Below are 14,336 nucleotides of genomic sequence, written 5' to 3' on the forward strand. Positions count from 1 at the left end.
AACCAAAGGAGACCGCGACGAGTGTTACGTTACAACAGGAGGAAGTTGCACATTGACGGTAGCTAACCGCTATTTGTTTGCGGAAACACAAGATACATTTGAGTGGAAGCTAACGAGCCAGCAGTGCATCCCGCCATAGTCCACAACACGAGCGAGTGCTGAATGAAACTACGCTCAAAATATATAAACATGCGCGTATCTAACTAGGTTGACCCCCAACTGTGCACCTGACTATGAGACGTGGCCGCTAGCAATCACTGCGCACCGTCAAGCTAGCACGAACACGAAACAACAGGCCACAAGTATCAGCCTTCAAAATAAAACCTCACTCTGTGAGGTGTTCAAGTTTATAGTAATATGACAATGCGGTGAATTTACAAAACATTATACATAGTTATTATTATTATTTTTAAACATATAACCTTACACTTAATCAAATTCAATATGGCTGAATCAAAAGAAAATATGCTTTTATTTTTCAAAGTGAAACCACCGTATTTCCGGTTGGGCTCTTTTGAAATTGATATAGCTGCCACGAGACATAATAGATGATGCGTTCAAGATCTTCCTCTAAGTTTTCAGCTTGCACTGTGATATTTAATGAAAAAAATATGTATAATATATAATATATATAACATATATTTCAACTGTGCCAGTAAAATCTCATATCAACCAGAACAATAAGACTGTTCAGTGTGGTGGACGGGCGCTGATCGAAGTGCTGCAGTTCCCAGCTGTGGCCAGGAGGTGGCGGCAGTTCATACAACCCTACATTTAAAAGACACCTCAACTGGTTAGGTTGTTATATTATTATCTTTTGGCCTATCATGACAGCGTCATTTTGATACAGAGTGACTCAGAGTAAAACACGTTGATTGGGCGATTTGCTTATAACTTCTACAATGTTATATTGAATTTATAACGAGTTGGATAATCGTAGTTCTCCCTTTATTATTAGTCCTCCAGGGGCAGCAGCGGCGTCGAGCGGCCAGAGTTAAAGGAAGAAGAAGGAAGAAGCAGCAGCACGGCGTCGGTTCCTGTTTATATTGACAAATGTGAAACTGAAGTTTGTTGAGCTGCAGCTGAGCAGCACAGACAGCGGGAGGTCGCAGAATGTAAAGCCCAGCTCCTGCACTCCTGTCCACCAAGGAAATGGACGAGATCAGGTCAGCAGCGTCATTTAAAGTCTCACTTTCAACAAGTTGTGTTTCTTATTTTATTTTCTAAAGGTATTTTATTGTTGACCTCGTGAGAATTTCAGCTTATTGACATGTAATAATGTATGAAACATCAGGTTTGGTTGATGTGAAACTTGTCATGATGTGTTCACGTGCTGTATATGGACTACATAAATCCATAAAATTCACTAGGCGTGTATGACTCAATTAGAAAACAAAAACTGGTCAGACACAATGAAAAACATGCATGTTTTATACCCTGCACTCTCTCTTAATTACAGTTCAGAAATTCTCTTGTGGGCATGTCCTGATCTGCCCTCAGTGTGCAGCCATGTCCTTTGTTATTTTCCTTCCCAAATGGAAACAGTCCAGGATTTATGAGAAACCACAGTTACCTAATGGACTGAGCTGCTTTATTACATTATTATTCTCCTTAAACACATTTGAATTTACAATAACGCCACAAAAAAGCTTTATCATCTCTGCCTGGTCCCTTATTTTGTTGAGTTTTAGAAGTGAAAAGAAATAAAGAACCTTTCTTCAGATGTTAATGTTGTTACGCAACTGGAAATAAAATTAAACTGTAATTTTGCGGTATGTAGAAAAGCCTGGGCACTCAGCTCAGTCAGTGTTTGGTGCAGTCTTGTTTTGACTTCCACAGTTCCCTTTTACACTTCTTAACATTTTGGACAGAGGAAGTTTTGAGCTGGAAGAGCTTCGATGTCTCCATCGCCCCCTCCCCCTGCTTTATAGCTACCTGTGAGTTTCATTCTCAGATCCTCAGTTGATGAAAAGGTTGTTGAAGGTCAGAGGATTTATTGCCTAACAACAGTTCTTGACCTGGACTACAAATTTCACGGCATCAATATGTAAGCATTTAAAGAAGTTTTGTGTTTGGCGTGTAGGAAGGTGCCCAGACCTCTGCAGGTGTCACTGCTCATTTTATTTTCCTTTTCTTGTAAGTTAACACAATGTAAAGTAACAGTGAGCATCTTAATGATAATGCTGCAGTGGTTTATTTACAATTTTCACTTCATCTTCTCAGGCCAGGCATTTGAACACGACTGTGTTCTCAAATCTGAATTGGATCTTTGATTTTGTAAGAATTAGGCTATTTGTTTGTTGGGTTTGGGTTTAAAACTTCTTCTTTTTTTGTTACACATTTGACTCTTCTGGTCATTTAGTTATGAGTTTTTGCAACAAGTTTTTTTTCTTTTCTTAAATCTTAAACAAGAACCCGTAAAAACTTAGGGGAGTTATTTAATCCTGTTGACTGAATGAAAAGCCAAACTTGTCAAGTAGCCTACCTATAATCCTCCTGAATATTCTGCCTTCACTGACCGTTTGTGTCTTATTCATCTTCCTGGTCCGTTGTTTTTTATTTCAGCTAATCACAGTGGGAAATCAACTGTGCATCCAAACATTCACTGTTCTAGTTTCATAGTTCATGACAGGCAGCCATCATGTTCATCACTCGCTATTGTCTCACACAATCAGAGGTTAGTGAGGAGTGGACATCTATACAGTGCCTGAGTGTTGGTGTGTAGGGACGAACCTCATTTTCAAATGTCATCCTTCAGCAAAAACCACTTCACATTATCGGTTTCATATTTGTTATTTCAAATTAAAAGTGATCTTGTACATTCAGCAACTCTCTTTCTGATTGAGACCTGCAGCACCATGCGGCACAGACACACACATTGATTAGCTCTCTCTGTACAATACGTGACTCTTTATCTTGGTGTCATGGGTTTGATTCCCATGTTGACAGAGGTCATGCTCCAGCAGCGCCCCTGTGACACACTTTGTTCTTCTCTTTCTTTACAGCTATTGACAGTGTCAGTATTGGCACCTGTGCTTTCCCTACTATCACAGGCACTATGATAACATGCAAAGCAGCATTATTACTCAAATACAAAAATGTAGTTTTATCCACTGAACAAACAAACAAAACACAACATACATGACCTGAAGACAATGCTATAAACACAGGTCGAACTTTATACATTAAGTCACAATGAAAAGAACCAAATAATGAACACAAGCACATAACATTACAAAATCAACCAGGGTTGACAACCTAAATAAGATATTAAGACTAACACGAATAAATCAGGTAACAAAATCGTAACAAAGTCTTAATAAAGCATAGTTTACATTATTTATATTTGACTCCACACAATCACAACCAGCTCTTCTTCAATAAACCCTATGCACCTTATTCCATGTGTTTATGCAACATAGTCTTTCAAAATAAAACAACACATCTTAAACTGATTTTTACTGCTATTCATTATGAGCGGCTTCGAAAATAAATCTATTTTCCAATAAAATAATGAATAATGTATATTATCACTGAGAAAATATCCACTGGTTCAGTATTATTTTCTATTTTAGTGTGTGATTACATTAAACCACAGCATTTCTCAGTTCTTAAAGGACAATTCCGGTCGAATTCAACTCGGGGGTGTATTTTCATATCATTTTAGGTCTAAAAGAATGAATCTGAAGATTTTCAGTTTAATCGCTCCTGTTTTGCGGTAGTTGCGTCTGTCCGCGCATCGCCGCGGCAGCAATGAATGGGAGTGGATGTAAGTTCCGCTGTTTAGGCTGTTTCCAGCCCTCAAAGCCGCAATTTTTTTCCACAGACAGCGTCAGATGGCGACTCAAACATGCACCGAGAAGTTTATTTACTTCAAGCAAGCCGACATGTTTGTAAAAGTCGATCTAATTCAAAGTCTCCCGGAGTCTCGCGCGAGACCCAGTTGCCGTGCGCGGTGTGTTCAGGAGCAGTGGGAAAAGCTATCGTTTGTGTCATAAACACAGGAATATCAACTCTTTACTTGCTTCAAGTAAAAAAAACTTCTCGGCGCATGTTTGAGTAGCCACCTGACGCTGTCTGTGGAAAAAAATGTACACTTCAAGCAAGTAAAGAGTTGATATTCCTGTGTTTATGACACAAATGGTAGCTCCGACTGCGCCTGAATACACCAGCACTGCAACTTCGGGCTCGCGCGAGACTCCGGGAGACTTTGAATTAGATCGACTTTTACAAACATGTCGGCTTGCTTGAAGTAAATAAACTTCTCGGTGCATGTTTGAGTAGCCATCTGACGCTGTCTGTGGAAAAAAATTGCGGCTTTGAGGGCTGGAAACAGCCTAAACAGCGGAACTTACATCCACTCCCATTCATTGCTGCCGTGGCGATGCGGGGACAGACGCAGCTACCGCAAAACAGGAGCAATTAAACTGAAAATCTTCAGATTCATTCTTTTAGACCTAAAATGATATGAAAATACACCCCCGTGTTGAATTCGACCGGAATTGTCCTTTAAGTGTATCCTATTTAAGAAACTGAATTTATTGTATTTTTTTTTTTTACACCACAGGCCTTTGTTGGGAAGCCAACCAGCAGACAGCTCCGATCTTCTGTCTCCAAACCTGAGGCCAAGACACCAGGAGCTGATCCCAACACCATGTGGACCAGTGAGAAGCTCCATCCTAGTGTCACGCCCCCAATAACATCTATATCTGTGCTTTTCTTATATTTATATATTTATATATATTTGTTAATCTGTTCACCCACCCCACTTCCTCCTCTGGCAGATAAAGCCGTGGTCGGAGCTGTCGTGTCTGCTCAGGCTCTACTTCTGCTTCGCCATCACGTCACTGCTGGCGCTGCTCGGCCTCACGCTGACCAGCATCTACAAGCAGCACATGGAGGCGGACCCCACCGATGAGGACAACTTCACCGTGTCTCTCATCCAGATGGTGGGAATATGTGAGTACAACTTCTGCACCCACAGCGCTCCCTGTCAGCATTTCCAGGAAGTGGATTTCATAAGTCGCCCATTTAACGGCCAAAAGTTTCCTGGTGTGATCATGTGATGAAAAGCTGCTTCAGTGTGATGAAACGATGCCAGGCAGAGGAATTTACCGGTGATTCATTTCCTCATGATGCTTTCACTGCCTCTATTCCTATGAACATTGAATGACTGACCCTTAAAGGGATAGTTCAACATTTTGGCAAATTGGCCCATTGCCATAATCGCTATAGTCATAGCAGTAGGTTCATTACCTTTAATTGTAGGTGTAAGCTATTTTCAGTACGGCGGAGCGCAGCAGCTGGCTGCTCAGAGCTACACTATGGAGGCTAAGGGAATTTCTTGGTTTCCCTCATTAAACTCATCAAATTCAACATCCCAAAACTCCACAGCGCTTTTGTAGACAAGTTGTGAGCTGCACAACCACCACGCTATGAGGTAATGACGGAACGATACGAAACAGAGCCGTTTTCGAGGTAAATACAGGGTAAATACGGAGACTGCTTGCTGAAAAACTCCCTGAACGCAACGCGCATCAGCGGTTTTGTATGAATTTACCTCGAAAACGGCTCCGTTTCGTATCGTTCCGTCATTATTTCATAGCGTGGTGGTTGTGCAGCTCACAACTTGTCTACAAAAGCGCTGTGGAGTTTTGGGATTTTGTATTTGATGAGTTTAATGAGGGAAACCAAGAAATTCCCTTAGCCTCCATAGCGTAGCTCTGAGCAGCCAGCTGCTGCGCTCCGCTGTACTAAAAATAGCTTACACCTACAATTAAAGGTAATGAACCTACTGCTATGACTATAGCGATCATGGCAATGGGCCAATTTGCCAAAATGTTGAACTATCCCTTTAAAATTTCAGTTTCCAATTCTATTACCATAATTTACTTTTTTTTTTAAATTTATTATGACTCAGTGGTTCCAGAGTTATTGCAAATGAGTCGACATCATTTACAAAACAGTCATATTTTGCTGAAAAGATTTAATCATGAAAAATGTTCTACTATAAAATTAAAAAATATACTGTATATATTTAAATTAAAAAACTTATCAAACATATTTGTTAATCTGCTGTCTCTAAATGCAGTGAAAGATCACATCCACAGCAAACCTTAGAGTTTCAAAACTGACAGCTGCTTTGCAATAGGATGGATAAGAAGGAAAGAAAGTGAAGAGACAGATGGTGAATCTTCCCCTGCTCTCTGTTCAGTCCTAAACTCTGACCGTTGCCATTCATCCATACTGTTCTGGCGTCTGAAGTGGGCCACCAACACCTTTAGTTAAGTTTAAAAAGGTTGGGAACCACTGTTTTAGATTTATCATTTGGTCAGAAAATAGCAAAACTGTATATCACAAATGTCTTGTAAACTGTATTTTATATATTCAATTTACCAACATTGAAAATATGAGAAAGAATTTAAATAATCATCAACATTTAAATAGGATTTCTGATAAACAATCAGCTGATTAACAGACTCATTGTTCTGGCTCCTTCCATGATTGTGAAATCTTAGTTGGTTGTGTAATTTGTTAATTTCCTAATAGAAGTTAGTTCTTTGCCTGTTCGTAGGACCAAATCCAGTGCTGCAGTTGGATTAGAAGTGACCAGGGGGAGTGGTGGTCATGCGTTTGTGCATGTACAAAGATAAGACATGACAGCAAAGGACCATAATAAATAGAAATTGTAAATGAAAAGCATTAAAACGTATTTTAAATGAATCTGTGTCTCTTACAGTGTTCTGCATCTACTACATCAGCCGCGGCGTTCTGCAGGAGAACAGACAGGAGCTGGTGGCCTTTGTGCTCACCGTGTTGGTGGTCATGATCCGATCGGTGATCAACTTCTCAGTGCAGGGGTCAAAGAGCAAGCAGGAGCTGCTGGTAGGTCAGAGGTCGCCCTCTACTGGACACTGACAGGACACACTGTGTGAAGAGCTGCGTCTGTGGGAGCCCCGGCATCTAAATGATTCACCTTGATTTATAGTTTACATGATTATATTTCAAATGACACCTGTAACTGTGACTGAGGAAGAGCTGACGGTAAAATCCTCCTGACCTAGTTGACACACAACCTACTTTATTGTTGCTTTTACCGATTGATTGATTTTCAGTCCGGATCTTCCTGGTAGAGGTTCATTGTTGGGATGGAGCTCGAGTTCCCAGCAGAGGCTCCGCCCCCTTCCACCAGCTGTCAGTCAAACTGTCCCTCTCATATTTCTCACTGACACAGTCCATTGAAAACACTCTGCACCAAAACTACATGAAGTCTGAGACAATCAACATGAGACACAAACTTCATCATCGTTCACATGATCTGCTGCTACGAAGCCGACACAGTCTCACCACCAGATGTCACTGTGGTTAAAGCCATCACTCACAGACAGAAACATACATACCAGATTTATCATTATTATCATTATTCAGTTTATTTCTAACATGTAAAAAAACAAAAAAAATTGAGGCATATAAAAATAATCAAAACAGTTTGTTCCCTTCTTCTTTTTTTTTTTTCTTTTTTTTTAATCTCTGCAGTTTGAAAATTAGTAGACATACATTGGTACTTTATCACTTATAAAGTCAACAAGTTTTTTTTAATTTAATTTTTTTTAATTTTGCAGCTTTTAGTTTTGGAAGGATAGATTGACAGAAAAAACTGAATGCATGAACCATGAGTTTGCTGAGCCATGGATGTTCAACAGGTTCATTTAGTTATTACAGAAGACGGAAAGAAGGCGACATGTGTGCCAACAGTCAAAACAGGGATACATAGATATTATATTTAAATACATTATTATATGATAATAACTGAACAGACCATCAAGTGAATAGTATCAGTTTTCCAGCTCTCTCTCTCTGTCTCTTTCTGTCTCTCTATGTTAACATGCTGACGCTCAGTTATTGACACTGGTAAATGTTTTGACATGGCTGCAGACTTTAATCTTTGAAGAATGTAGATACATTGAATACCAGAGAAGAACATAGACTCGTTCTTCACCTCCAACATGTAATTAGTTACATAACTGACTGATTGAACTCAGTGTCTCATCACTGTTACATCACTGCTTAATGTCAGTTTTCACACGATGTCGTGACCTGTGACCTGTGTCTGTGTTGCAGGTTCGTTTCTTGTGCATCATGTGTCTGGGTGCTGTGCACGTGCTCTGCACCTCGCTGCTCTTCCGCAGGCCCAACATGATGGCTTTCCGTGTGGGCGGGGCTCTGGAGAGCCTCCAAGAGCAGTACTTCCTGCTCAACCTCTGTTTCTCCATGGTAACCTTTGACCTGCAGGCTCAGGTAACTTCACCTTCTACTTTCCTCTTCGTCTCTGAAAGACGTGACACTGACGAGCCAGGCGAGCAAAAGTCTGTCTGTAAAAACTGAAGAAAAATGTTGCTGTAAATTTACAAAAGTAAATAAATATGATCACAAAATGAGGAATGACAATAAAGATAATAAGTCGTCTGTATTGGAATAAACATAGGAACAACACTGGAATTTTCATATGACGATTTAAAGCTGAGAGGAAAAGTGAAAATTTATTGATTCACTGCCGAGGAAATTCAAATGTGACACAGCAGCATGAATTTGTATATCACGTTATTATATACAGTTTTTAACAGAAATAAAAGAAGGATAGAAACACAAGTAGAAACACAAGAAAACATCATAAAACAGAATTAGAATGAATTATCAAAATTTACATGTCATGAAAGTGCAAGAGGCTAAGAGAAAATATAATAAAATAAAATGAGAGAATAAACAGAATGTAAAATGAATGAGAGGAAATGGACATTTACAATCAATCTGTATACAATCAGTCAATCACTCAGCCAATCAGTTGGAATTAATTCATATAAAAATGTTAAAATAACCAGAAAATAGAATTATGGTATTAAAAGGAAAATAATGCAATAATCACAGAATAAAAAGTTCAAACCAGAACAACAGCTTTAAAATATATGAACAAATAGCAAGAAAAATAAAAAGCCAGACTGAAGTTTGCTCTGTTCATGTAAAACTATTAACAATGAAGAGGCTGTGCAGTTTGTGATCAGGCTCCAGACCGCATGACGACCTGCTGATCCTGGATCAGAGTGAAACCGGACAGATGAGCAGTGGACAGGTTTTACTGGATGTGACAGGACACATCTGGAATAACAAAGGGCTAATTTAACGTACAAATACGAAACCAGGTCAGATCAAGAGACAAAAACCAGAACACAACAAAACATCTCAGAGCAACAGGGTGTGGGCGGAGCTACAGGGAAGAAAAACAATGAAGATAAAAGCACAAGAGGCAGGACGACGACAATAGAACAATGCATCATGATACTGTACCTTGACATTTTACACAGACATTTATGATGTTGTTATAATGATCTCTGTATACTGAACTTTTTATTTTTCTATTGCTTCTACTTATTCCCTTTGTTTTAACTTAAAAAAACTTTTATTATTTTAACTAAACATAATAGTGCTTTTATTATTAGTTATTTTATTTAGTTATTTTTAACTCTTTATTTTTTCAAATACATTAGTCTCTAAAACGTTTTTTTTTGTGCAAATACAACAAATGAACTGTGTTTTGGGGGAAGTGAAACAAGGACAGAAACAAACGTCTTGAATGTTGTGTTGTTGTTTTGTTTCAGTTGTGTCTGTGTGTCCTCATCACCACAACGGACTCAGGCATGTCGGCTCAGAACAGCATCATCCTGGGAGTGGGAGTGGCCTGGGCCTGTTTGACCGCCGCCGTGGGCGCCATCGCTGTGAGTGAGACTCATTATAAACTAAACAACCCACTCAAACTACAGGAAATATTCTGCAGGGTGTAACAGACTGGAAAATATGTGAACAGTGTGTTTATTGTTGTTGTTTCAGGTTTTAAAGGAAGCCAAAGTCCTGGTCTGGGTCTTCATGGCACAGAATCTTCCTCAGTTGGCCTTCTTCGTTTACCTGATGTACTTGGTGAGATGAAAACAGCTTCTTCCTCATTCGTTTGTGTTTGAATCTCTCTGAGAGATTCAAGACTCAAGTCATACATCTTATCTCTTAAAAACGTATAAAGAAAAAGAAAACGAACAGAGTGAGAAACTTCTCTCCACACCAGACCACTAACCTCAGCGATCTTTGTGCTCCACGTCTGTCTCACACTCCGTGCCGAGCTTACCGAGACTTGGTTCTCCTCCTCTATCCCAACTCTCCTCTCTCCTCTCACCCACACTTGAGCACCCGTCCTGGGCTATAAAGTCAGCCTGCTCCGGTACTCTGCTGTCCTGCTAGAGGCTGTTCTTAAGGATTTTAAATACATTTCCAAAGTAATTTGCCTAAAATCGGTCACAAAAAAGTTAGTCTGGAGCCCTGACGCGCGAGCCAGATAAGCGTCTTTACGACAATACGCACGAGAGCATTCCAGCAAAACATGAAAGTTATATAATATAAACATATTTATTCATTTATACATTTTATCCTTACAGACATTTGAGATAAATCCTGTTGATTGTAATGAATGAATTTGTGAGTTATGGTAAAAAAAAAAAAGCATTCTTCTTTGGGTGATTGTGAATGTTTGTGCCAAATGTGAAGAAGTTCCCTCAAGGTGTTACTGAGAAATCATTTTCTCAAGAATGAGTCAGACCTGACAACCAGAAAACAATAATGCTGCTGCTCCGACTGCACCTGCACTAACAGGTGTAAATAATAAAAGTCTTGCTAATGTCCTAAAGTATCTGAGCTCTGAGTATCTGCACGTATCTTCTTTGTGCTAAGCTAACACTTGGCTCAGAGCATAACTTGAATGAGCAAGAAGGGGTGTTCTTTCATTAAGTAAAATTACCTCAGCGACTTCTCTCTGTGAAATAACGTTGATCCCCCATCGTCCTCCAGTTTGAAGATTGATTTGATTTGATGGATTTGATGGACTACTTGGGTTGAGGTCTTCCTCAAAGTGCTCCTTCCACCGCCCTATAACCTCGTCAGTCAGGTTCTTTGCTGTACAGCCTGGATTGTCCACCGCTTCCCCCTCCTGAGGGTCCCAACACTTTTCCAGAAGCACCTTTGTGCCGTCCAAAAGTCCTTCTCGAGAGTTTCCCTGAACTCCTCCCACACCCGCTGCTTTGCCTCTCTCATGGCTCTCCCTCAGGCCCATCGGCATCCTGCCACCGCCTCCTGGCTCTTCCAGGACAACATCCTCAACATCCTCAGTTCCTTCGTCCCGCTGTCACACTGTTTTGCAGACTCAAGTGTTTTCTGCAGGTTGTTCAGGCTGCTCTTAATCCTGCAGAGTGTTGACACCAAGGACGCATTCTCAAAGTTCTTCAAAGTTTTTTTCTCCAGCTCCCAGCTGTTTTCTTTGGCAGCCAGCTGCTGCTTCAGAGCGGCGTTTTCTTCAACCCGCTGTTCGTTTCTTTTAACCTCAACAAGGGGCCACTCGAAGGGCACGCAGCTTTCTGCTGGACACAGGTGCCTGTTGTTGGTCGGCACCTTCAACAAGAACTTGTCCAGGTGACTGGTTTTTAGCCGTGTCTCTCTGAACTCAGATTGTGTAGCACGGTCAGAGATTTGGTGAAAACAAAGTGTCTGTTTTATCAAACTGTGTGTTGTACCCATGACTGTATCCATGAAGAGATCACATCAGTGATCTAAGTATCAACACATAAATGCTTTTACATTTTTTTAATGTATAACTATTTTTACAACTAACTAAAACAGTTCCGTATATACATCTAATTGAGTTGCTGCTGCTTTTACTCAGCTTGTTAAAAAAAAAAAAGTGTGTAAAAGTGTTTTGTCTCTTTTATCACTTTTTATTTTTTACCATTTTATTGTTTAATTTGTCCTGCCATTTTGCTGACATGAAAATGAAGTGGTTAAATTTGCTTTCAACATGCACACTCAAGAGTCAAATGCTATTGATAAATGCTAATTAATGAATTAATTGTATACTCCCGACAAGAACTGTTGGAGCTATTCTAAAGCCATTATACATTTCTATTTGCAATTTACATAATTGAAATCAATAATTGCGTCTGTTTATTGATACAATATTGACACAATATATCCTGATATTATGCTGTATTACGCCCCATGTGTGTGATCAGTGTGTGCTGTGATTACAGGTGGTGGGTAAATGGTACCAGGACGGTTCGTACACGTTGGAGGCGGCCGCCGTCACCGGAGCTCTGATCTCCCTGGTGATTAAAGTGGTGTTACTGTGGGGCCTCATCAGACTGGTGCGGAGCTTCGGCCAAGGCCTGAGGGAGAGGAGTAAGTACAGTTTTTCACAAGACATAACAAAACTGTAAGGGGAACATTAACTAATCAGACGTTGCAAAACATCCTGAGCTTCTTCCCTCTTTACACTTTACTATCACGACTCTTCTTCTGGGAAACATGACGCCTCCTGGCCGCTCTCACCTTGAGGCTCGGAGTCTTGGATTAAAAGCAGCAGCAGTGTGGTCTGCGCACTGAACAGCTCCGATTGGATGAGCACTCATTTCCGCATTCTTTGTTCTTGTATGTGTAATCTTAAAACTAGTAGGCTACATTAAACATTCAACATTTTGGCAAATTGGCCCGAGCTGCGAGCTGCTCAGAGCTAAACTACGGAGGCTAATGGGATTTCTTGGTTTCCCTCATCAAACTCATAAAATACACAATCCAACAACTCCAAAACTTTGGAAACATTTTTTTGGAGTTGCTGGATTGTGTATTTGATGAGTTTGATGAGGGCAACCAAGAAATCCCATGAGCCTCCGTAGCGTAGCTCTGAGCAGCTCGCGGCTCTGCTCCGCCGTTCTAAAAATAGCTCAGACAATTAAAGGTAACGAACCTACTGCTAAAACTATAGGGATTATGGCAATGGGCCAATTTGCCAAAATGTTGAACTATCCCTTTAAGTGATTTGCATAATCTCTCTGGGACTTTGGGCATTGGTGGAAACACAGACAGCAGTGGGCCACAGGGACCTTTTAGTTACTTTTGGTGGAAACGCTGCTGATGTCACGTTTGTGTTTTTGCAGTGTTTGCATCCAGCAAGTGATAAAGCAGCAAGGGGTCGAGGAGTGAGGACACAGCTGCAGCTCAAACTGACTTCAGCATCAAACTGAGAACTTCAATGTGCTGCTTCCTGTTTAGACCTTTATTTTGTTGACCTAACATTTCTAAGAAACACACACACACACACACACACCAACGCCTTTGTAGCTTGAACTCAGAAGTTTACAACCTTTGTCTTTCTGTGTAGACACCAAAGCATTTCTTACTTGGCCACAACTTTAATTTTAAAAGGAGTTTATACCTTTAAGTGTCTTTTCTGTAAATGATATTCAGTCGACAGATTTTAGTTTTATTTAGCTTTTAAAATCATAATTGTTTAACTTAAATCGTGTGATCTGCATTGTCTAAACTTTGAGCATCACTGGAATATTTTTATTAACGTTTTATTTTACTTACCTTTCTGCTGCACTTTAATGAACTTGCTCAAAGTGTTTTTTTCATTCAAGGTTCTTAATAAAAAAATGCAAAAGGAAAGTTTCATGTTTCAGGTGTGATGCATGTTGATCAAACAGGTGGAAACATATTTTCTGGTTACATTTTCACTGTTTATTAAAGTGCTCTAGAAAAAATGGAAAAAACAAAAACAAAACAGGATTCATATTAGAAACAAGAACAAAGTTACTGATACAAAAGTTGAGATTTGAAGAGTCTCAGAGTTACAAAAGTGAAAAGCACTTTCAGGGAAGAGTCGACACTGAGAAGCTGCAGCTTCTCCACAAATGCAGTTTTTACTGGGATGAAACAGTTCAGACCGTCGACGGAGACAAAGTGAATCTGTCGACAGCGACTGATGATTAGATGAGTTTCAGCTTCATCTGAATGTTTGAGTGTTTTCTCCATTGGAAAAAAAAAGAAAGAACTAACGACTGAAGAAGCTTATGAATGTAAAAAAGTACCAAATAGATTTATTTTCAGCAATGATACATTGTAAACTGGTTAATAAACATAAAGACGTTACAAAATACATCTTATTCAAGCATCACATGTATGTACACTCAGAGTTACAGGAATGATTGACGCTCAGAGCTCGTTTGGTCCTGTACACAGTCACAACAGCCTGATCCAGCTGTTTTTGTCGCCAATTAACAATGTAAATAAATGTATATATATATGTTTTTATATATAAACATGTGGACATTAAATCTGCAAAGATATGTAAAGTAGGCCACCTCAGAAAATTCAGCACAGGCTGCAACAGTGGCATCAACTGAGAGGAAAGGATGCACCAAAGTCTAATCATTCAATCCCTCAACACACACACACACACACACACACAC

General features: G+C 39.9%; 1 protein-coding gene across 1 annotated transcript; it reads left to right on the plus strand.

The window, feature by feature from the left end:
* The first annotated feature begins 1,070 nt into the window (after nucleotides 1-1,070).
* Nucleotides 1,071-13,533, plus strand: LOC146984290 (uncharacterized). The gene is made up of 9 exons (XM_085781349.1): nucleotides 1,071-1,166; nucleotides 4,568-4,664; nucleotides 4,785-4,959; nucleotides 6,740-6,885; nucleotides 8,122-8,298; nucleotides 9,654-9,770; nucleotides 9,883-9,969; nucleotides 12,120-12,267; nucleotides 13,023-13,533. The coding sequence occupies exons 1-9, from the start codon at nucleotides 1,153-1,155 to the stop codon at nucleotides 13,040-13,042; spliced, it is 981 nt and encodes a 326-aa protein (XP_085637475.1). The 5' UTR covers nucleotides 1,071-1,152; the 3' UTR covers nucleotides 13,043-13,533.
* The last annotated feature ends 803 nt before the right edge of the window (nucleotides 13,534-14,336 follow it).

This window comes from Trachurus japonicus, chromosome 7 (genome assembly GCF_045865225.1).
Source record: "Trachurus japonicus isolate A0001 chromosome 7, Traja_1.0".
In the NCBI taxonomy this organism is placed as follows: Eukaryota; Metazoa; Chordata; class Actinopteri; order Carangiformes; family Carangidae; genus Trachurus; species Trachurus japonicus.